Source organism: Muntiacus reevesi, chromosome 18, assembly GCF_963930625.1.
Source record: "Muntiacus reevesi chromosome 18, mMunRee1.1, whole genome shotgun sequence".
In the NCBI taxonomy this organism is placed as follows: Eukaryota; Metazoa; Chordata; class Mammalia; order Artiodactyla; family Cervidae; genus Muntiacus; species Muntiacus reevesi.
The window spans coordinates 41,686,605-41,709,596 of record NC_089266.1 but is presented as its reverse complement, the minus strand read 5'-3'; the positions used below and the strand labels follow the sequence as shown (position 1 = coordinate 41,709,596).

Genomic DNA, 22,992 nt, shown 5'->3' with positions numbered 1-22,992 from the left:
AAAAGCCACCGCAATGAGAAGCCTGCGCACTGTAACAAGAGAGTAGACCCAGCTCTCTGCAACTAGATAGCTGGCACGCAGCAACAAAGACCCAGTGTGGATAAAAATAAAGTAAATAAATGTAATAGTGTATACATGTCAAAATAAATAAAAAACAGTATGGAGAGCAGGTTATTATAATGAAAAGAATACCGACTTGGGCCAAATAATTCAAAACCCATTTTTACTACTGAATACCCATGTGATCTCAGTCAAGTTATCTAATCTCCCTAGGCACTTTAGTTTCCTCATTTGTGAAACTGAGGATTTAGTAGGGGAACATGTACAAAACACAAAGTTCAGGCCTCATTTATGATAATTACCCACAAATGTTCTTTCACGTACCACAAGCAAATGCCCTCTATCCTCTAGCTATCCTCAAAGGCCAGGATTAAAGGCCGTGGCAAGTAACAAATCACACCTAAATGAGTGGTGAGACCGCTTTTTTTTTAAACTTCCAAAAGCATGCCCAACAGGGAAGCTAAGAAGCTCACTGACTGGGACTTTACCTGAACAGGGAAGAGGCTTGGGGGCCAGGCCTACGCCCTGGCGCAGCAGCTGACTGTGAAAGAGGCCCTCATGCAGTTCGGCATGGAGTGTCCACACATCCACCGTGATTGCCTTCAGCTGCCCGCTGCTGATGCCCACCTCAAGACACAGCTTTAGGGCAAGTGACAGCTCCGCTAGACAAGTGTCCTCCTACAGGGAAGATAGGCCTCTTAAGGTGTGACTGTGTCGGAAGCTTGCAGTCAAAATGCTGTAATCTGGAACACATCCCTGAGGGAACCCCACAGCACACATAATCTAGAGTGCAAGCCCTGAGCGCCTTTGTATTTTATGCCCAGAAGAAAAATAAGGCATCTGAATGACTGTGACGTACTCACCAACTGGCCGCTCTTTAGAACTTTGCTGTTGATCTGACTTAGGCTCACCTCACATTTCAGCCTGGGAAAGGAAAAAAAGAAAGAGAGCCTGGCCCCTTTCCTCATCATTTACCTTCAATCGAGCTTTGTTGGCTGGAAGGCACAAGGCAAGCAGAAGTGCTTAATCTTACTCTCTCCTCAAATCACACAGAAGGAGAGAACATGACACCTTGATAAGAAGGCCCTGATATCCACCCCACCTGAAACAACTGTAAGGCAACAACAGGGTTACCAAATCTTCTCCTACCCAGTGCTTACCTCTTCCCATCACTATCCAAAAGAAAACTGCTTTCTCTGATCTGAATATGCCACAAGGACTCAGAAGTAGCCACCTTGAGGACCATGATGTTTATAGAATCTACATGAATGGAAAACAGCTGGAAGGAAGATGCAAAGATGAATGATAATTAATATCAAGGCAATGTCATTCCTTTCCAGTGGAAAAAGAATGAGGCACCTCTTAGTGTTATGCCTTAAGTACATTAGAAAAAGTCACCCGTGACTCCAAAGCCAGCCATTCCTACTTCAATCCAGGGAAGTGGGAAAGTAGCCTCACCTGGCAGATCTTCAATAAGGATGGGCTGAAGGCCAGCTCCTTTTGGTGTGCCCCAGTACTCTGGGAGAATGGGGCAAACAGGCTAGAAACCTTCTGCAGGTCAGTTCTGATACGTACTTCTCCAAAGCACAAGGCCACATAGTGTCTGTCCAGGAGAGAAATCTCACTGCCATTCAGGTCCAAACCCCTTCCACGCCAGTCTTTTCCCCTCCCTCATACCCATTTCCCCATCCCCCCTAAAAATATAGCTCAAATCATGGAAGACAGTCTCAAGGTACTTATCAATATCTGTCTCACAAAACAATAGCTTCCAGGCTAACTAACCCAGAGACACCAGCAAGAACCCACTTCCCTCCTTGGGCTGTTGGGCCTCTGTAAACGAACCTCAATCTGCAAACCACAATCCTAAAATATTCCCCAAGAGGAGAGTGAAGAGATAGGGTACTCACGGCAGATCATGGCTAAGGAGTTTGCTGGAAATCCACAGGCTATCGATTTCCTAAAACAGTGTGGGAGGAAGCTTTGTACACTAGCTGTTGGGTAATCCCAGAGCAGTTTGACAAGACAAGAAAGGGTATAAGAAGAGGTGGAAGTGCGAGAGCCCTTCCACTAATCTCCATTCCATTTGCCCCAGCCTCTCTCCTTAGCACTGTATCTTGTTCGTTTCAGTGACATTGGTTAGACTTTAATATTTCTCTTTCATGGATTTTTGCCCATTTCCCCTCTTATATTAGAATGGTAATCTTCGTTATCTTTGTTCTCTGCGTTACTTCTGTATTTTTGTTCTGTACTTTACTTCCCTATCTTTTTTACATGACCTGGACACCCTGTGCCTCAAAAGCATTTTTTTTTTTTTAAAGCATTTTTCGAAGTACAACTTGCATCAGTTCCAGTATTCCCAAACAGGCTCTAAAATCATCTTGGCAAAGGGGTGGCGAGGCTGGGTTAACTAGGAAAACACCAGGATTTTTAAAAAAGGAAATTAAAAGTTGAAATTCAGCTAGATCAACCCACATACATTCCCCAGGAGTTCCCCAGGACTCACCACTGTTTGCTGGTGCTGCTGAAACTTAAGACTGACATTCTGAATCCAAAAAAAGGAGCCAATCTTTAGTTCCGCCTGCAGCTTCTGCTGACACCACTTGGTGGCCAACCGGACCACAAGCCACCTGCAGAAAAATCCTTGTGAGTTCACAGGACCCTCTCCCAAAGGGTGGCCAACCTCACCCCCTGCAGGTCTTAGAAAGCCTGGCAAAGGGTCATGAACTGGAGCTGGATCTTCTGGGCAATTGTCCTGTCTCCCAAAACACCACTCTGCCATATACATTCAGTCACGCTGATCAGGACCCTAGCCCCAAAGTGTCCCCTCCACCCAAATGAAATCAGACAAACTAAGCGCCACCGTTTAAGTTGGAGACAAAGAAAGCAATCCCTCAAATCCTTAGGAACCTCAGAGGCAGAGAGAAGAGGTCCCGACAGGAGTTGAAGTCCAGGCATCCGTGGCAGGTGTGCCATCACACAACCCCCTAAAGGTCTCTTTCTCCGCCCTCCAGACAGGTGTCTGCGAGAAGGCAGTGTGGGGTCACATCCGGCCGGCTCCAATGCCGCTCTCCCTGGGCAGCCAGACCTGTTCCGGCTCTCTAGGGCGAGGCTGCAGGTGCCCTTCGCACTCGGGGAAGGGGACATTCTGGGCATGCGGTTGGGGAAAGAAAAACCACTATGCCGGGCCCCTTCCTCATTCACACCCCTATCCGCGACCCAATCTCTGCATCTTCTGAGGCCTCGGCCGCTTGCTCAGTCTCCGGGTTCTCGCGGTTCCCTCCAGCCAGCTCCACTCTTACGCCCCCGCTCGACCCCTCCCCTCGTCGCGCGCCTCCTCCCCGGCCCCTCCCCCTCCGCCGCCCGCGCAACTCCCCCTAACCCCCTCCCGCGCGCCTCTTTCCAGCGCGCCCCCTCCTCAGTCTCTCTTCCTTCCCTTCCCACACCCTCCGCCACCCGCCGTGGCCGGGATCCCCTCACCGGCCTAGGAAGAGGGCGCTGAGCCCTAACAAAAGCAAGGCCAACAGCGCGGAGAAGAACAGGGGCATTCCGGCCCCGGCCCGGCCTGGCTCCGGCCCCCGCCCTGCCGGGGCGCCACCCCCGGCCCCGCGCCCGCCCCGCCGGCTCCGAGCTGCGCCGCCGCGGGCCGACCAGCAGCACGCGCAGGGACGACGCTGGGCGAGGGAGCGTTGGCGCGTCTGCGCCCCGCCCCCCGCAGCCCGCCAGCCAGCCAGCCGTCTCCCTGCTCTGCCCCGCCCGACTCCCGCGATCCAGCGGGGCCGACTGGCTGCTTGCGCGAAGTGAAGGCGTGGCTCCGGAAGGAGAGCGCTGGGTAGCGGCCCACGACTGACACACAAGCCCCGCCCCCGGGCGCACCGTTCAGAACCCGGAAAAGCGGAGCCGGGGCTTTGCCACCCGCCCGCGGCCCTCCTTCGGTGGCTGGCAGTGGTCTTCGCTGGGTAGTTTCGGCCGCGGAGAGTTCCACTTTCAAAGCAGTTTCCCGGAGTAGTTGTAGGGTCTGCTTGGCTACTTGGGGCTCGGACTGAGGCTACCGCGGAAGTTATATTTCTGAGTCACACAAACTAGTTATCTTAACTCATTCTTGTCTGAACATGAGTAAGGAGGAAACCAAGAGGTAATTAAAAGGCCTCAAAAATCCCACCTCATTCCATCCACAAGGAATAAGTTGCACCATTCTGGACTCCTCATTGCAGTTTTCAGTTACTACTGAGAACAGCACCATTTAGGCACTGGGCAAGTAGGGGGATATTACTGAAGTAGAGAATAGTGTTCTTGAACTTCGGCAACAATTTACCTGGGGAGCAAGCATAATTACACGAAATAGATAATTCAGAGTCAACTTTGCCTGTTTCCTTCTCTGTAAAATGAAGGCACTGGACAGTTTCTGTCCAACTCTAGTGCAGGGATGTCAACACAAGCTAAAGAAATTTAGCTTAGCTTCTTTGACATACTTATTTCAAAATAAGTACTTCATATCCCTTTGCTCTGACATCCTAACCTCCTAAACATCTTACAGGCTTTCTCTTGGAGCCTTTTTTCACTCCTACAGATAAAGCACCATTTCAGCTTTCACCTAGGTTACCCAGAGTTGCTTTTACCCCTCCAATTGGTTTCCTTTCACATCTAATCCTCTTATCGGTCATTTCACATCTCCCCAAGGCTCCAGCACTCTTTTTTCTAAGTTTATACTTATCTCCAGTGCTAGAGGTCCTCCATCCACCTTGTAACCTGCAGCCCCAAGGTATATTCTTTCTTTCCTGACTTTCAGGACGGGCCCAACAACTGAGTAAAAACACTGACCAAGTCACTGAGAAGTACTTGCAACACAACTCCCTACTCTTACATTATGAAGAGTTACTCTTTACTTAACTGTTTCCTATCACTTCCTTTCTCCCCAGACTGTTACCACTCTACTCTCAACCATCTCAATAGCATGAAATGTTGATCTTGTCATTTGTCTACTTTTTTTGAAGAGACTTCAAGGAAGCAATGCAACTAAAATGGAAAAAGAGAAGGCAGAGATGACGTTCAAGTGGTTCCTGGCCTCAGTTTACTGAGACAAGTCCTTGTAAAAGGGATCAATCTTTTTAATGTTATGGGCCACATCTGGCACAGACCTGGTATCCCCAAATGTTCAACATTAACTCCCTAAAGCAAGTAAGGAAAAAAATCCAGGTTTCTAAAAATAAAAGGGGCCTGCTAAGTCACGAAATTCCAGCAGATGGCAGTCACTTCTGTTTACCACTAACATCCTTGAAGGACAGAGGAGCAAACTTGCTGGATCTACCCAGCAGAGAAAAGAAGTGAGGTAAACAGAGGACAAAAGTTTTCTAACCACTTTTCAAAGAGAGATATTTATATTTGTCCAAAAAGTATAGTTATCTCCCAAGAGCTAAATACAGTTGTACTGCAGTAAAAAGAACATATGGCAGACACAGCTGGATTACTATATTCAAATTACTTACTAGCTTTAAGAATTCAGGCAATAACTCAACTATTCTGTTCTGCATTGATAAAATTGTATCTACCTGGTAATGTATTTGTGAGGATTAAATGAGTGAGATCTATAATATGGTGCCTAGTATTTAGCAAACAGTAAATAAATGTTGGTTCCACTTTCTACCTCTACCCCTTTTGCTCAAGTGCAGTTAACATCCAAAGTAAAACATTTTACTGGCTATTTATTAAAGGTCTTTAGCCATAGTTAGTCAAAAATCTAATAAAGATGAGGTGCTGAGGGAAAAGAGAAAGTAAAGAAAGAGAAAGTAGGATGCAAGCAAGGCTCTCAAAAGGGTCCACCCCATACATGTATACGCATGGCTGAATCCCTCCACTGTTCACCTGAAACTATCGTAACATGGTTAACTGGCTATACACCAATACAAAATAAAGTTTTTTTAAAACAAGGATCTACATCAAAGGTTCCCATCATCTCAAAACTTAGCAATGACTTTTACGACTCAAGGATTAATCAGATTATGAAATAGCACACCTAATAAATGACAACACAGTGACTAACAATGAAATTCTTTTATCGTTTAAAGAAAGTGGAAGAAAAATCACACACATTAATAATCCATGATGCCAAATCTCTGAGGAATAAAAATTACCCAGCTAGGAGGAATGCCTCCTTCAGTTTTTGTCCTATTAATGTGAATAAAAAGCTTCTGCTCCCTCACCACCAAGTCTTCAGAAAAAACTGACCCAAGTCTGGGAGAACCACCCACTCAAGTGTGAAGGGCTGAAGCTTCCAAACACAGCCATGGTTTCCTGTCATGCATCTTCATCTCAGTGGTGACACGGTCACTGCCCAGGAAACCTGTGGCAGGGATCCAAAGGGTGAAGGAGCAGCAGACATCTAAGAACACTGTGTGGTGACAGCGGCTCACAGCCTCCAGACTCATAGCTCTGTGTGGTGGCCTTCTGCCTTCAACAACTCGCTGGGCTTCATGAAAATGCCTTCCATGGCTTTCCAGTAGTTGTTCTGGCTTGGCTGGGCCATGCCATGCACCTCCTTTTGCCCACTGATGGGTCGACCATATTGTTCTCCTGTGACAGACAGCAGAACCTCGGTGGAAGAATGCTTGAACCGCACCTCACCATCCCTCACCCAGTAGGGCCCATTACAGAGCACTGTCCAGTCATCCAGATAATCGCCTTCACCTTCCTCACCAAAAGCACTCACTTCCTGGAAGACACAGATAGGTAGCAATATTAGTATAGCTGACACAGGCTTGAAAAGGGGAGGGAGGCAATGGGAAGAAAACGCTATCCAAGAGTGAAAAATAAAAGGCTCTCCAGTGTTGTTTAAAAATAAATTACTTTGCAAATAATCCTCTACTTGCCTTATATTTTCTATTATAGTCTGAAAACACTTTACCTTTTACTATTTGACTTTAAATATTCCTACCTCATTCCCTTAACTAGACATTAAGTGACCTGATGAGAAACACAAGGTAGAAATGGGATGGGCTCTGGAGACAGGCAAACCTTGAACATCAGCTTTGTCCCCTGCTGTATAACTCCTTTGCGCTTTCATTGTCTCCTCTATAAAGTGGTGATAATAGTAACTTACAAAATAATTGTGAGAATTAAATAATAAATATTAATTGAGCAAAGTATAGTAAATTCTATCTTCCACTTGTATTCTAATCCCATTCCCCATAAGGTCAAAAATTCAGAGTTTCTATAACAATTTTAAAAGTTGCTGATATTTCAGACATATATAATTTTTCTAAATTGAAGTATAATTGACCTACAACTCTATGTTACTTCCAGGTGCACAACATACTGACTCAATATTTCTATACACTACAAAATGATCACTACCAAACACATGTAACTTAAATATACACTTACAGCTATAAAATTTTAGATGATAAAAAAAATGAGTCAATTGGAAAGAAAGACTAACGTGAAAAGAAACTACATGTAATTAATAATCCTACTACTATACTTGTATAGTGGAACTGAACAGTAAGTAAATGGATGACAGCATTGGGCACCAGGTGTCTCACTGTTAAGAGTGGGAATTTACAAATAAGCAGAGAGAAGGCTAAAATGATCTATGTGACAATGGATTAGAGTTGGAGATATCAGTAAGAACTCATGTCTAACTTACAGATACAATTACATATATGATCACTTATAGACATGTATATATACACATACAGGCATGTTATTTCTTTGTTCTGGCAGGTGAGAGGGTCTCAAAGAAACAAAACCCCAGTAGCAGTGAGTTCATGCAAAGCCTATATCTTGGTTTCTAAGAATACTCTTCTCCAATAAACGGAAGCAGGATTCTGTAGGGAAACAGCTGAATCTAGGACTGGGGAAAGAAATAGACAAGATAAGCCTGTAATAATTTAGTGCCATAAAGTAAGGAAGTGTTAAAAACACAGCCACACACAAACACAATGAGGGGAGCATGTCAAATGGATACAGGAGGCAACTGAAAGAGCTCCCAACAGCCAAAGTTGGAATAATGTGAGCAACATAATAAAGACAGTGGTATTGGATTTAAAAAAATACATATAAAAGTACATACAAAAAAAAAATCCAGGAATCCATATCAAGAAGTCCATGTCGATATAAATAAATGATTGAATAAATACAGAAAAAACAAATCTCCCATGCAGAAGAATTCCAAATAAATTGTGTAGCTATTCCACCCTAGAAGAGGAGGAGTGTAACTCCCCACTCAAGTAAGGGCTGTGCACAGTGACACAAGAGTAAGAGTTCTCCGTCCGAGGAGTACAATATGGAGAGGTGAAAGATGACAAGAATAACTTTACCAGACAAACCTGGGAAACGCTACTTCAGCCAGGTCATCAATATCAACAATCAGAAGATACTATGCACCCTTGAGAGATGAGAGGAAAATGGTACTTTACCTCTGTGGTCTACCTCCCAAAAACCTTTATAAATCTGGTCTAATCATAAGAAAAGATGAGACAAATTCCAACAGAGGAGCACCCAATCATATACCTGATTGGCACTTCTCAAAACTGTCAAGGTCAACAAAAAGGAGGAGGATCTAAGAAACTGTCACACCCAAGAGTAGCCTAAGGAGACAACTAAATGTAATGTGGATGGGATCCTGGAACAGCAAAAGAACATTAGGTAAAAAACTAAGGAAATCAGAAGGAGCTATAGACTTTAGCTGATAACAATGTATCAGTACTGTCTTATTATCTGTAACAAATTTACCACACTAATGTTAAAAATGTTAACAGGAAAAACTATGTACAGAGTGGAGGTGAGAAGAAAGCAATCATTAAAGGATCCACATCCTCAAAAGTTCAAGGCTTTAAAAAAAAGGGGGGCACAATTCCTAATTCATTCTCCTAATGTGGTTAGTTGGCATCATTAGAAAATAATAATATTTTTTATTGCAAGTTTGGAAAACATTGGGTTTCTTTATTGCAAGATTTATCAGGATAACTTATGATACACTAACATATACCTAGCCTCTCTTTCTCCCTCATCTCTTGATCTAGATGTAATCTCTATTTTGCCCAGAAACAATTTCCTTCTCCTTATGAGACAGGCAATTCTTCAGGTCTGTACAGAAAAGACTTACACCTGGAAGAGAAAGGGCCAAGAACCAAGGTATCAAACAATTCAACTGAGTAAATGCTCTGTTGAGCAGCAGTGACCCATAGAATGCCACCTCACCTGGTTTCCAGAAAGAGGTGAGGTGAAGTGGTGACTATGGAGGTTTCGGCCAGTGTTGACATGTGTCAGCCGGATAGGCTGACCACATCTGATGGGAGTTCCCCTCTCACACACTGTGGCCGTCTTCCCTCGTATTCTCCAGTAACTGTTGCTGTCATCCACAGAGGTTACACCTGTCACCGACTGCTGTCCACTACCTGCAGCCAAAAAAAAAAAAAAAAAAAATATATATATATATATATAGGACCAGTCAGAATGGCCACCATTAAAAAAATCTACAAACAATATATGCCAGAGAGGATGAAGAGAAAAGGGAACACTCGTGCACTGTTGGTGGAAATGTAAATTGATACAGCCACTATGGAAGACAGTATGGAGATTTCTTAAAAAACTAGGAATAAAACTATCACATGACCCAACAATCCCACTCCTGGGCATATAGCCTGAGAAAACTATAACAGAAAAAGACAGATGTACCATAATTTTCATTGCCGCACTATTTACAATAGATAGGACATGGAAGCAACCTAGATGTTCATTGACAGATGAATGGATAAAGAAACTGTGGTACATATATACAATGAAATATTACTCAGCCATAAAAAGGAACACATTTGAGTCAGTGCTAATGAAGGAGATGAACCTAGAGTCTGTTACACAGAGTAAAATCAGAAACAGAAAAACAAGTATCATGTACTAATGCATACATGTGGAATCCAGAAAGATGGTACTGATAACCTATTTGCAGGGCAGCAATGGAGACACAGACATAGACAATATATTTATGGGGCCGGGGCCAAGGGCAACTGGTGGGGGGGCGGTGCTGGAGGGAGGGAAGGAGAGGGTGGGATGAATGGAGAGAGTAGCATGGGAAAATGTACCATATGTAAAATGGATAGCCAGTGGGAATTTGCGGTGTGACTTGGGGAATTTAAACTGAGCCTCTGTGACAACCTAAAGGAGTGGGATGTGGTAGGAGGCAGGTTCAAGAGGGAGGGGATGTGTATGCTTATCACTGATTCATGTTGACGTATGGCAGAAACCAGCGCAACACTGTAAAGCAATGACCCTTCAACTAAAAATAACTACATTTTTTAAAAAAGTATTAAGTTACAGATTCTTCTCTTCTAAGCGTTATCAATAAAGGGTTTTTATATACAAGGAAAAAAAAAAGGAAAAGAGGGTGAGCTCAACCTGACTCCTCTCTTTTCTATGGCTAATAATGTGCCCTGTGTCATTAAAAAGGTTTGGAGGAATGGCAAGGAAACCCTATGTTTCAAAATACTTTTTTCTTCTACGACATTAAAACATGAGAAACACAATGTATCTATATAGTATTAGTTACTGAATGATGAACTATATTTAAGAGTGTACTGTATCAGAATAGTCCAAAAATTTGCATCAAAGGGCACTAAATAAATGAACATATGTGCTTTTCTTAAAGCACAGGCAGTGTTTAACCTGTATACAGTAGCCTGGATACCTCCCAGTATATGTCAGTTATCTAATCATATTTTTAATTGTTTGTAACATTATTCAATGTTCACTGTGTGTTACAATCTACTACCTGCAGTCAAAAAAAAAATCCAAAATTTATATACAGTCCAAAATTCCTTTATCATATTTCACAATGAAAATGAGACCAGTTTTTGCTGTCAACTTTAATCCAACAAGCCATTACAGTTATCTAGTTCCTGTGAGTAATATATCAACATGTTACAAAAGTATTCTTAAATCATTTACATTTGGTTCATAATGATTACAGATGGTGTGACTTTGCAGGTTAAAAGGTTATCCTACCTCTAAAAAGGTTAAATATATACCTACAGACTTGAAAAAAGTGAGAATATACAAATAATAACTGCTAACTAGCTAACCTGTATTTGGGCACTTACTAGGTGTCAGATACCAACTCCAGCCTTTTATTTGAATATTCTTATTTTATATACTCGTCTATTCTCTGGGATAGGTTTTACTATCATTGCCCCCATTTTATACTGGAGTGTTAAAAAAGATGAATAATATGTCCAAGATTGCACAATCCCAAGAGACAGTGCAGGGTTTGAACCTAGGTGGCCCCTACTCTACAACTCTTAACCACTTGACCACTTGGCTTCCCACAAAGCTTTATTTACTGTCAAGCTCTCCCAAATAGCCCACTCATAAACTCCAGGGACATTCTCTTCCCTAGGCCTCATTCAGTACTCAATTCTTTGAAGGTACTACATATTTCCCAGATGATCTCCTCAGTCATTCTTGCCTGTTCCTCCTAGCTTTCCCTTCAGTCCCCTGGCCCTGTCAGACAATAACCTTTCAATGACACTTTCCGTTTACCGCTTAACATACACTGTTGTACCACAGTCCACAGTTATCTGGGTGAATGTTTATGACTAAAGTACCACTTTCTCTCTGGTTTCTTCTACTCAACCCAATGATATGGCACATTCTTTTTTTTTAAGGATAAACCAACTCTCCCTCCTTAATTCCGGTTACTGCCTTAACAGTTCTCTTGGTCCTCACTGCTATGCTTCACTAAATCGCAGTCCTCACTTTCTCTTACTTTTTCACTTTCTATTCAACCCTCCACTTCCTCTCCCATTCTTAAACTTAGGGATTACATTCTTAAACTTAGGGAATCCCTGGCCTTAGGCATTCTTAAATAATGGTTGGGGATCAGGACAAAAGCATTTACAGGTGATTCAAGGAGCTTTTCAAATGATTCAAATTGACACCAGATTGCAAACCACAGTTCATCCTGGGCAATTTTATTTACTCTTCCCACATCTTCAGCCACCACTGAGACAATGAAGTTATACTTAACTCCCTAGCTCAGGCTCAGCACAATCTCTCTTCTGAGATCCAGACTTGAACCTGGTTCTCAAATCTGGCTACCCATCAGGAGCATGTGAAGAGCTTTCTAAACCTATAGATTCCTACTGGCAGGCCTCTCTCCACCCACATTCTGACTCGATTTAGTAGATCCAAAGTAGGAAACCAGATCAAATTAAAATACAATAAACCTGACACCCAGTAGGTATTCACTTAATAATCACCAGGATTATTAAGACATCCCAACAATGACAATTCAGTTCCTCTTCTAATCTACCTGGTCAGACAGGTTTTGGGTATCATGAACCACAGACCCATCTCCAAATGACAGACCTACATCCGTCTAAGAGAACTCTTTCCTCTCTAAGCTAATAGCATCATCAGTTAGAGAAGACAGAAATCTAGCAGTCATCTTAGACACCTCTCACATCTCACTAGCTGAACTTTTTTCTCTCCTTTCTGTTTTTGTTTTCCTGTAACGTGCTGACTGGCACACTACTCTATTTCCTGTATCTAGAACAACCTTAGGCACATTGTACTTGCTCACTAAATCTACACTGAATGACTGAACCCACAAATAACTGCCGACTTATAAATGAACCCACAAGCTAATTTTAATTTCATACGTTAAAAAGCCCCCTAAACAGTTTCCTCTTCAATTCCAGTTGAGTCCTTTAGTTTTTCTTTACAAGGGCAAGGTTTGAGTAAAAAGAGGCCAAAGGAAGAGTTGAAGAGCAAGTGTAAGATGGAAAAGAACTAAACAGAGGGTGAGGTCCTGGAAGAATTCAGCAATGTAACAGCACTTACTGTAATTTTCTATATGTCTGTCCCTCCTGCACTGAGTACTGCCAGCCTGCAGTAGCTGAAAGCAGGCTTTGAACCTGGACAGATTTGGATCGAACCTCGTCACTGTCATTCACTAGCTGCCAAGGCCTTGAGCATGCGATTTATTTGAGTCTGTTTCCTCATCTGTAAAATGAGGATAATAAAAGTCTATACCTCGTAGTAACGTTGTAGACTTTAAAAGTAATTATGTAACATGCCCGGCACGAAGCGCACCAGATAGAAACTAGGATTACGATTAAGATGCCTAAGGACCACCGAATTTTCGGACTCGGCCTCCAGACCTCAGGAACCTCCCCCGGGTTCCCCTAACCTTCCGAGACCACACCCCTCAGAGTTTCTCCAGGCCCCGCCCCCTCCGGAGCCTACCAGGCCTTCCCAGCCCACCCGAACGCCGGCGGCCGTACCTGACCCGTAGCGCACGTCGTGTGAGTGCAGTCGCACGTTGTGGCGCGTATTGAGCAGCTTCACCACAGAACCGCACGTAACGACAGCCAGATTGGACGATCCCACAGCACTCCACAAGCCCCCGAACAACAGCAGCGACACCACAGCCATCCTGGCTGTAGCGCGGAGCCCCTAATCTCCGAAGAAACTCCGCCCCTGCCCGGAAGCGGAAGCTGCAGGCTTCCACAGAGAAGAGAAAAGGGAGAAGACCTAGCCTGGTCTTTATGGTTCCTTGCTAGAGCGGCCTGAGGAACAAGCTAGGCCTGGTTGCTTCCGACCCGTTTAGCTGTTTCCCGGAGCCCTATGACAACTACCTTCCTGAACCGCTTCGGCCAGATAACCCCCTGCTCTGACGATCACCAAAAAGCCGACTGGGAGAAGAGAGCACGAACTGGCCCGCCCACTCCCAGTGACAGGGCGCCGGAAGTGACATAGCACGTTTGACGCAGCAGCGGCGGCGGTGGCGGCGGAGGGGCCGTGCGGTGGGTCCGTACTATCCTTTCCCAGTCTCGGTTCGACGACTCCATTTTCCTCGGTGGGGGCTTAGAGCACCAGAGAAGCGGCGGGCCTCAGGCAGGTAAAGTTTGGACCTGAAAGCGTGTCCCTCGAATGAGTCAGGTAGGGAGCCAGGCTCCTAGGGCCTGGTCCCGTAAGGGACGAGGCACTGGGGAGCCGTATGCGGGAAGAAGGGGGGCCTCCGGCCTTCCCGACTCTGTAAGGGAGAACGAAGAGGAAAGCGGGGTAGTTGCTCAGAGTCTCAAGGTTCTTCCCAACGCTGTACCACCCAGAACCCATGAATTGGGTGGCCTGTTGTGTCAACAGACTTCCTGGGATGCCGTCCTCTCTCGCAGCTTCTGAAAACTGGGCCACGCTATAGGGTTGGAAAGGGAAGGGACCTGGGGCTTCCGAGTCAGGATCAGGTGATCGAATTGTTTGTCCTGGGGATGTGAAACCTACGGAGCTTTCAGCAACTCGGTCATCAGCCTAGAGGACGATGCCAAATTCCGTCTTTTTTCATGTTGTTGAATAATATAGTTAGAACTTTTTGTAGATGACTTCATTCCTTGTGCCTCAGCGGTAAAGAATCCGCCAGCATTGCAGGAGGTACAGGAGATGCGGGTTTGATCCCTGGGTCAGAAAGACCCCCCTGGAGGAGGAAATGGCAACTCACTCCAGTATTCTTGCCGAAAATCCCAGGGACAGAAGAGCCTGGCAGGCCACAGGCCATGAGGTCGCAAAGAATCAGACACGACTAAGCGACTTAACACACACAGGCAAACACATCTATCCATCCATCAAACGCCTACCACACACTTTAGATTGGACTATTAAGTCAAAAGTTTATTTTCTTTCTTTCTTTTTTTTTTAAAGTTTATTTTCTTCCAGTTTCTGCCTTTCTCTTCAAGGACTCCCTTTAACCAGCCGGAGCAGTTCATTTCCCTTCTTTGTTGCAAGTACTGATGCTTATTTTTCTGTTATCTCTACAGAAATACTTCTGTAGAAATTCACTGTAATATCAGAAGTAACAAGGGCGTATTAAGCTACACTGCTGCTATTAATGAACATGAAGAGTGTAAAGAATTTAGAATTTGATTTCTTTGGAGGAAAAAAGTTCAGTTTGACCTTTTTAAGTTCAACTATTTATCTGAAAATTGCTGATTTTTGTCTTTTGTGTATTGATTACAAAAGTATGATTGCTCCCCCATCAGTTGTGAATTTAGAGCTCTTTTACATGACTTGCCCTCCAGCCAGTAGAAGTCTGAAGCATTTGGAAGCTTATTTAGTTGGTTTGGGTGGCTGTTAGATCAGATTAGCATGGTATTGCTACCATGATTTAAAGAGGTTTAAATCTCATCCGGGGACTAATCACATCAGGATGTGGTACAGTCACATTTCGCAGTTGAATTTCCTTCAGAGTTTGATGCTGGGTTTTCTGCATGCTTCCTTTGATGATCCAGTCCTGTGGTTTTAAGTACTATCTGAAAGCAGGCCTCTCCCAAATTTAATCTCTAGCCCTGCCTTCTCTCCTCTGTGTTTTAGAATCACACTAGATACCTGTTTAACAGTTCCATTTGAAAGTCTCTTAAACATCCCAAACCTGGCATAAGAAAAAGAAACTTTTTTTTTCCCATCATTCCAAACCTGGTCTTCCCTACCTTCCTGAGTGGTACATGGATGAGAGTGCCAAAGCCAGACCTCTTTCTAACTAACGACTTACACCTTTCATTAAGTCTTGTCACTTCTATCTTCAAAATGTATTTCAAATCTCTCTTCTCCGTTTCCTCCCTTTTCCAAGTAACCATCATCTTTTGCCCAAGCTCCCACGATAATATCTTCAGTTTCCTCTGCTTCCACCTAGAACCTCTCCCCGTCCATAGCAGAATCAGATCAGATCATGTCATTTCCCTTTCCAGTGGCTTTCTGTAGCCTTCACAGCCCAGCTTGAGCAGGTCCCTTCTTCCTCTCAGATTCTTCTGCCTTCACCATTCTTTGGTCACCTTACCTTGGGATATGCCTGCTATGTTCCAAGTTCTTGCCCACCTTTTCTGCCAGAAACCCCTTCTTCTGGCTCTGCATACCACAGCCCACCCATGCTTCACATTTCAGTCTAAACTAAGTCTCTCAGAGGTGAGAGTGTTTATTTCCTTCCTGTCATTTATAGCCAGCTTTATTTTGTTTGTGGTCTGTCTCCTGGCTCAGAATATAGTTATCCTAGAGGCAGGGATTTTGTCTTGTCTGTGCCTGGCATGTAGTAGGCACTCATTAAATAAGTACTTACTGAATTAGCAAGTAAACTACTAAGTCAGTTCTTGGTATAAAATCCTGTAGGACCATCCCAGCACCTTTCAGTTAGAATCCAAAATCCTTAAGATCCTTGTGACCTCACCTCTGACTCATTATGGACTCTCTCAGTCAAACCAGCCCTCACTGTTCCACCTCAGCATATTCTGTCTGAGCCTTGTTCCGGAGCTCTTTTCTCCAACAGTGCAGCTCCTTGAACCACCTCAAAGGAGCCAGCTCCTCTACTTAGTTAATTCCATTTTCCTTTAAAAAATAAAAAATTCCACCTTACTCTTAAGGTCTTTCAAACAAACCACTTGCTCAAAACCAGGTTAGAATCTGTTACAGGCTCCCATGGTACCTTTGCCATCATTTCTTTAAAGACCTTCCATACTTGTAGATCAGGGGTTACCACACTAAGGCTCCAAAATAAATGGGCCAAATTAGGCCACTCCCATTCATTTACATACTGTGTCTGATCTTGTACTGCAAGGGCAGATCTACCCCTTGGTGGCAGAACAGGAACTATCTGCTCCCAACCCCCTCTCCATGTTGCACAGGGTTCAGTAACTGTTGCAGGGATTCTGAATCTGGTTACATACTGTTGTTTCTGCTCCTCTTTTATTTTTACCTTGTCCCCAAAGGAAACATGGAAAGAAAAAAATAAATTAGTTATTATGTTAACCGTTATTAACAATAGTGGTGTTGAAAAGATTCTAAGACGGTTATTTCTTATAAATAATGGTGTGCATGTTAAAATGATTATAGGTTAAATTCTAATGACTTGATGTGATTAAGATTTTTCATAACATAGTTCTGAATTCCAAATTTAATAAAAGAACTTGTCTTAAGTGGATTCGGAATACTTTTGTCTATTAAGCTCTTAGGTTTTTGAATTCCAAATTGGATAGTCATTTGTGAGCATCATTAAAATAGTCCTAGGCTCTTGCTCATCAAGTGCAGAATGTCTTATAGTTTAAACTCCACACCAGACTTCTGGGGCTATTCTTCAGACCACTGGGCCCTTTCAAACCATTTGCTCATAAGCTTTTGCTCATGCTGCTTTTTTCCAGACTATCTTCTTAACTCCTCTCAACTCAGGCATCACCTTTTGTGCGGCATTCTCTGACGACCTCTGTCTTCATATTGCTTTCATAGTTCTCGTATGTAACTGCCATAAAACATTTATTATGCCTTGTCATAACTTCATTTACTAGTTTTTTGTGAGGTGAATATGAACACGAGGGTCAAAAGCATATTTTACTTATGTTTATATACCCAAGTCCCAGCACAGAGCTGTACCCTAAAAAAACAAAACTGTAAATGTTAATTGAAGCTGCCAGTGGAGGGAATTAACAGACATCTTTTTTGCTCTGGTCTCCTTTTAATTGCCTCCCACACCGTCTTGTTCAAAGGGAGGGACTGCAGAGGGCCTCCCCTGTGGCAATCTGATCCCAGCTCCATTCCTCTTCCAGAGAATGTCATGGTAACCGACAACCTCTCCCTTTGAGCCACATCTTCTACTGCAGTTGTGCTTCCGCCTGAAGAAACCTTCTCCTTTCACTACCCCACTGCCCTTCTGGATCGGTTTCAGTAGCGATTTTAAGTTTAGAGTCTGAATATGGGGAAAATTCCAGAGCCTGGGTACTAAATACAAAATCCAAACAACCTCAGAGTCTCCTCAGATGTCATTTATTAATGATAATCATAGACTAGTCAGCGGTGTTTTTGTCCTGGAATAGTTGCTGCTTGCCAACCTCAGCCTGCAGTGCTGCTGCAGCGCCCTCAGCACATCCCGCTCCCCCAGGTTGCAGCAAATTAGGATTGCTTCTGGCGCAGCCTCTTTTAACTGGAAGTCTTGGCAGTGAGCTAGATTGTGGGCCTTCCCCAACTATATAGCACAGTGTGTACTTCATTCCTAACCTAGGAGATGGGAGGAAAGCTGTGTACAGCACAGAGCACCAGCTGCCCCCAGAACAGAAGAAAGCTGTCTGTTTCTCTGTGCTAAGTAGGCTGTAGGGCACCTGGTCTGGAGGAGCTAGCATCTAGTGTGAAGATGTTGAGGTCTTCGAAGACTGAATTTGTGGGTCTGATAGCCTGATTAAAGCAAGCAGTGTGTGGGGGCTGCTGTACCCAAATCTATTTTTAATGACTCAGCTTAGGGCTGAGGGGGAGCCATATTAAAATTAGAGTACCACATTTAATTGGCAGTTTTAGATACTCACTTCTCACTTTTGGCTGTACTCAGGATAATGACCTTAAGGATACAGATCTTGGGGGGACAGGGGGGCATCAATCTAACCAAGGCTTCGTATATCACCATCCTGTGGGACCTAAACATGGTTTAGTATAGGGGCTCCCATACTTTTTGATCTCAAGACCTCTTTATACTCTTAAAGGTAATATAAGATTATGAAGACATTTTGTTTATGTAAGTTACATTTGTAGATGTTTATGAGATTTATATGTATAGGTGTTTACCAGATTAGAAGTTAAAGCTAATAGATAAATGTTAATTGATTTTAACCTAATAATAAGCCTGTTTGCAATATACAAGTATATCAAATCAACACATTATGCACCTAACTTTATACAACATTATGTGTCAATTATAGTTGACCCGTGGACAACAGGGAGCTGAGTTGCTGACACCCTCCGCCACCCCCCCACCCCCCCCCCACAATGTGCATACTGCTATCTCTGCCTCAAAAACAAAGGAACTGATGAATGCCTCACCCAAGGGCAGGAAGCTGAAAACATTTTGAATGGAATCAAAACTCAAACCTGGATTCTTTTGATTCCACATATTGTGATCTCTAACAGAACACAAACTTTCTCCCACACTTAAGATATGTACAATGAAAATACAGATACTACTCGATTTACTGGGGGGAAAAAATCCACATACAGGTGAACCCACGCAGTTCAAACCCATGTTGTTCAAGGGCCAGTTGTTTATCAGTAAAACTGAGAAAATAGGAAGCCTGCTGCATTTTTAACATTTTATGGAAAACAAGTATCTTCAAAACAAAATGTAAGAAGAGTAGCATTATTTTTGTTTGGGGGTTTATGAGGTGTTGTTGGGTTGTTTTTTTGTTGTTGTTTTTGCATTTGTGGCAAACTTTTATATACATTTATTTTATTTATTCATCCTTGCTGCCTCAGGGGTTAGTTGTGGCACATGGGCCTAGTTGCTCTGCAGAATGTGGGATCTTAGTTCCCAGACTCGGGATTGAACCTGCATCCCCTGCATTGCAAGGCAGATTCTTAACCGCTGGACTACCAGGGAAGTCCCATTGGCAAATTTTTTTAATGTGTGCCTTAATACAGTAATGTGGATTCTCACACCTTCTTCTGCATTCAGCCCATTGTGATGTTACATGTCATAACCTCTGGAAGACTTCACTGTACATGTGAAAGAAAAGACAGTGCTCCCTGGATCACCCTTTGAGAACTCCTGATATGATAGAAACAGTTGTTTCTTTGGAGTCAGACAGACCTTAACTCAACTCTCAGGTCTTACAGTTGAAAGTTGTATCACCTTGAACAAGTGACTTCATCTAGGAGCATATTTTTTCCTCTCTTAAAAGGACAGAGAAATGTGATATAACTCATAGGGCAATGTTGGGCTTAATAGGTTATTTATTAAGTGTCTGGAACTTGTTAGGTGTGCAATAGATAGGAAAGGGCTACATTTGTTTTATTTATTTATTTTTGGCTGTGCTGGGTCTTTGTCGCTGTGCGTGAGCATTCCCTGATTGCCGCACGTGGGGGCTACTCTTTGTTGCGGTGTGTGGGCCTCTCACTGGGGTGGCTTCTCTTGTTACAGAACAGAGGCTCTAGGACGTGGGGGCTTCAGTAGTTGTAGCACAGAAGCTTGGTAGTTGCAGCATGTGGACTTAGTTACCTTGCAGCTTGTGGAATCTTCCCGGGCAGGGCTCGAACTTGTGTCCTCTGCATTGGTGGGCAGATTCTTAACCTCTGGACCACCAGGGAAGTCCCTTTATGTTCCTTTTTTGGCCCTCTACTAGAAGTCAGCTCCTTGGGAACATGCAATCCTATTTCTCTTCAAGTTCCCAGCTCCTAGAAGAGTATTTGTACTTGGTAGACATTTAGTATAGTTTAAAAAGAATGACACCTGAAACTTCAGTCTAAAATTGAACATAAGACCCTTCTCATTGATTCTCCCTTTCCACCAGAACTTGTACCTTCAGTTTTGTTTTCTTGAGTTCAGTTCGTCTTTACTTGGTTATGGTATCAGTTGATATCAGTAAGGGTAATTTTCAGGAGAATTAGAGCCACAGCACTTAAGGCTCCTTCTAGAGCTTAGACCACTTGAAATAGCCATTAGCCACCCTCCTCCCTCTCCAGGCCCACTGCCATCTTTAACTGGGAAGGCATGAATTAGTAATCTATTTGACAGATACTTAGCAGTTTCTGTTCTGTAGAGAGCACCTTGTGGGATACAGCTTATCTGCTACAGAATAAAAATGCAGTGTAATGCCTCTTATATTGCTGTTTATGTTTTTGTGGGGTTTTTTTTTTTTTTTTTTTAGTCCTTTAATTGGATATTGTCTCTGACTTCCAGAAGCTTGTAGTCTAAGTGGGAAAAATGGACATAGACAGTGGACCATAATTCAGGACAGCATGAGGAGTAGTGCTAAGTGGAAGAGCAGCCAGCTTCAGGATTCCAGAATGGAATTTTGGTTCTCTGATTTGTGTGATGTATGCTGTATTTTAAAGCCCAGAAAACTCTGTGTCATGGTATTGTGGGTCTCCACTGCCATGTCTAGGTTTTGGATGCATCTGACAGCAGGGAGGTAGAAGACAAAGTTGAGATTGGTTGGTACTGAATTATAGAATGCTGGAAATTAGGCCTAGGATTCAGTTAACATTTTTTTTAAATAGTAAACTAGACTCTTTCCCCTATTATCATGTAATATTCTCAACTACCCTGCATGGTAGGTAATGCTGTTGCCTTTTTTCAAATGAAGACATTGATATTCAAGCACATTCAGTAATACGCTTACCTTTAAACCTAGTAGACGATGGTACCAGGATTTGGTTTCTATTCTTAAGCCCAGCAATGTTTGTATTTAACTATGTTGCGTTTAATTTGCAGGCCATGGAAGTCTCTTTCAAAGTGTTTTTTGGTTTGTTTGTTTTGCTGGGGAGGTAAATGGTCACAATAGAGTTGTGGTCCTAATGTTTTTGAAGAGGCCCCTTTTCTACCCAAATGCTCCTGACCAGTACTCACACAGGTGGACTCAGGCTCATGAAATGATGTTTAATCTGTTGAAAAAGATTTTCTTTTTGACTCTGCCAATAGCCCAGCTATAGCTCAGCTATTGTTCCTATCATTAAGTTGGCATTTAATTATTGTTTCCCAGACTTAACGAGTGAGTCATATAATCTGACTACTACTGTATCCCTACCTATGTAATTATTCCTGCATTAATTTCTTTCTTCATCTGCCCGTTTCTATCTCCAGATGGTAAGTCAGATAAACTTCTTTGGACAAGCCATGTGGTATTTACAGAGATGTCCAGTATAATTGCTTTTTCAAGGTACACATGAGAGGGGCAGTGGTGAGAGGAATGGATAATAGAAGAGATGGAGCCATCTTATTCTTACTCTCTCCTCCCAGATAGTAATGATTGGACAGAGCAGTGACACATAGCTGAAGGCTGTTTGTGGAAATGTTTAAGAGTCCTCTCTCTCATTTTTTATCCCCATCTCTCTCTCTCTTCCCTAGTCGTCTTCAGGCAGGCCGTGAGAAGCTGCAGCAATGTCTGATTTTGTGGAAAGTGAGGCCGAGGAGTCCGAGGAAGAGTACAATGATGAAGGCGAGGTGGTGCCCCGGGTCAACAAGAAATTTGTAGAAGAGGAGGATGACGGTGAGGAAGCCCCAGCCTCAAGCTTCTCCCCACTATTGCTAAGCTTTGGATAGTTGGATTCTTGCTGATGAGAGGCTCAGGCTGAGCACAGAAGTTATCACAAATGAGAGGTACCAGCTTGAGTAATTTTCAGTCATTCATAGAAAATATTTACTGAGTATCTGTCTGCTATATGCCAGGCATTGTGCCTAGAACTAGGAATACAAAATAAAGACCTGGCTCTCATGGAGCTTACATCAGTGGGATGGGACAGCCAGTAAACTAAGAAATACATAGGGGATGTCTCTTTCTTAGAGACCTAGCAGTGTTGGTATTTATGCACCCAGTTTCCAATTTTTCTGTCCAAACCCAGCCATTAGGATCATTAGCAGAGTAGAACCATGAAAAAAACTTTAGAGACAGTAAGGAAAATGGAAGCTTTATCAAAAGCTTTATAGATGAAAGAAGGAATGCAGCTACTGAGTTTATAAACTGAGAAGAAACCAAAGTTATTGGTGACTGTAAAACCTCTAGTCAAGATTTTGACCATCCAGAGTAATTAGGAAGCTCATCTTGCCGAAAGACAGATAGTGAATGTAGAAAAGAGATTCCTTTCCAAAGGCTACTGCTCTGAGTCAGTGGTCATGTTTTTCATCTCTGAATTGGATGAGGCAGAAGGGTTAACAGGGCATTCAGGTCATTTGGTTCAGAGTAGATAAGAAATAACAGTTAAGCAAGTGATCCTGCCCCAGTGCCAGCCTAGTTCCCAAACTGCATGCCTCAAACATGCATGTTTTCCAGATGAGGAGGAGGAGGAGGAGAACCTGGATGATCAGGATGAACAAGGAAACCTGAAAGGCTTTATCAATGATGATGACGATGAAGAGGAAGGGGAGGAGGATGAGGGTAGTGACTCTGGAGATTCGGAAGATGAAGTTAGCCACAAGAAGAGAAAACGCAG

General features: G+C 43.3%; 3 protein-coding genes across 7 annotated transcripts in view; 1 reads left to right on the top strand and 2 right to left on the bottom strand.

Moving 5' to 3' along the window:
• Positions 1–3,951, bottom strand: part of BLTP2 (bridge-like lipid transfer protein family member 2) — a 28,593-nt gene extending 24,642 nt beyond the window's left edge. For 3 of the 4 annotated variants that reach the window (XR_010659772.1, XM_065911120.1, XM_065911122.1), the window contains exons 1-7: positions 3,538–3,685; positions 2,564–2,687; positions 1,968–2,017; positions 1,519–1,663; positions 1,221–1,339; positions 924–984; positions 549–738 (exon numbers count right to left, since the gene is read on the bottom strand). Coding sequence is in view for 3 of the 4 variants with exons in the window: in XM_065911120.1 (XP_065767192.1) it covers positions 549–738; positions 924–984; positions 1,221–1,339; positions 1,519–1,663; positions 1,968–2,017; positions 2,564–2,687; positions 3,538–3,605 (757 nt within the window). In the remaining variant the exon portion in view is untranslated. Of the gene's footprint in view, positions 1–548; positions 739–923; positions 985–1,220; positions 1,340–1,518; positions 1,664–1,967; positions 2,018–2,563; positions 2,688–3,537; positions 3,686–3,933 lie in introns of those variants that run through there. The other variant, XM_065911121.1, reaches the window with a different exon arrangement.
• A 2,142-nt stretch (positions 3,952–6,093) lies between these two features.
• On the bottom strand, positions 6,094–13,711 carry SDF2 (stromal cell derived factor 2). Its single transcript, XM_065908801.1, has 3 exons — positions 13,335–13,711; positions 9,256–9,452; positions 6,094–6,766 (listed from the first exon to the last, which is right to left on the bottom strand). Exons 1-3 carry the CDS (start codon positions 13,483–13,485, stop codon positions 6,479–6,481), a joined length of 636 nt encoding a protein of 211 aa, XP_065764873.1. The 5' UTR covers positions 13,486–13,711; the 3' UTR covers positions 6,094–6,478.
• A 106-nt stretch (positions 13,712–13,817) lies between these two features.
• SUPT6H (SPT6 homolog, histone chaperone and transcription elongation factor) overlaps positions 13,818–22,992 on the top strand; it is a 30,634-nt gene continuing 21,459 nt past the window's right edge. Inside the window, exons 1-3 of one of the 2 annotated variants that reach the window (XM_065908799.1) lie at positions 13,818–13,951; positions 21,911–22,052; positions 22,833–22,991. In XM_065908799.1, coding sequence (XP_065764871.1) covers positions 21,944–22,052; positions 22,833–22,991 — 268 coding nt within the window. In that variant the 5' untranslated portion in view covers positions 13,818–13,951; positions 21,911–21,943. The remainder of the gene's footprint in view (positions 13,952–21,910; positions 22,053–22,832; position 22,992) is intronic. The other variant, XM_065908800.1, reaches the window with a different exon arrangement.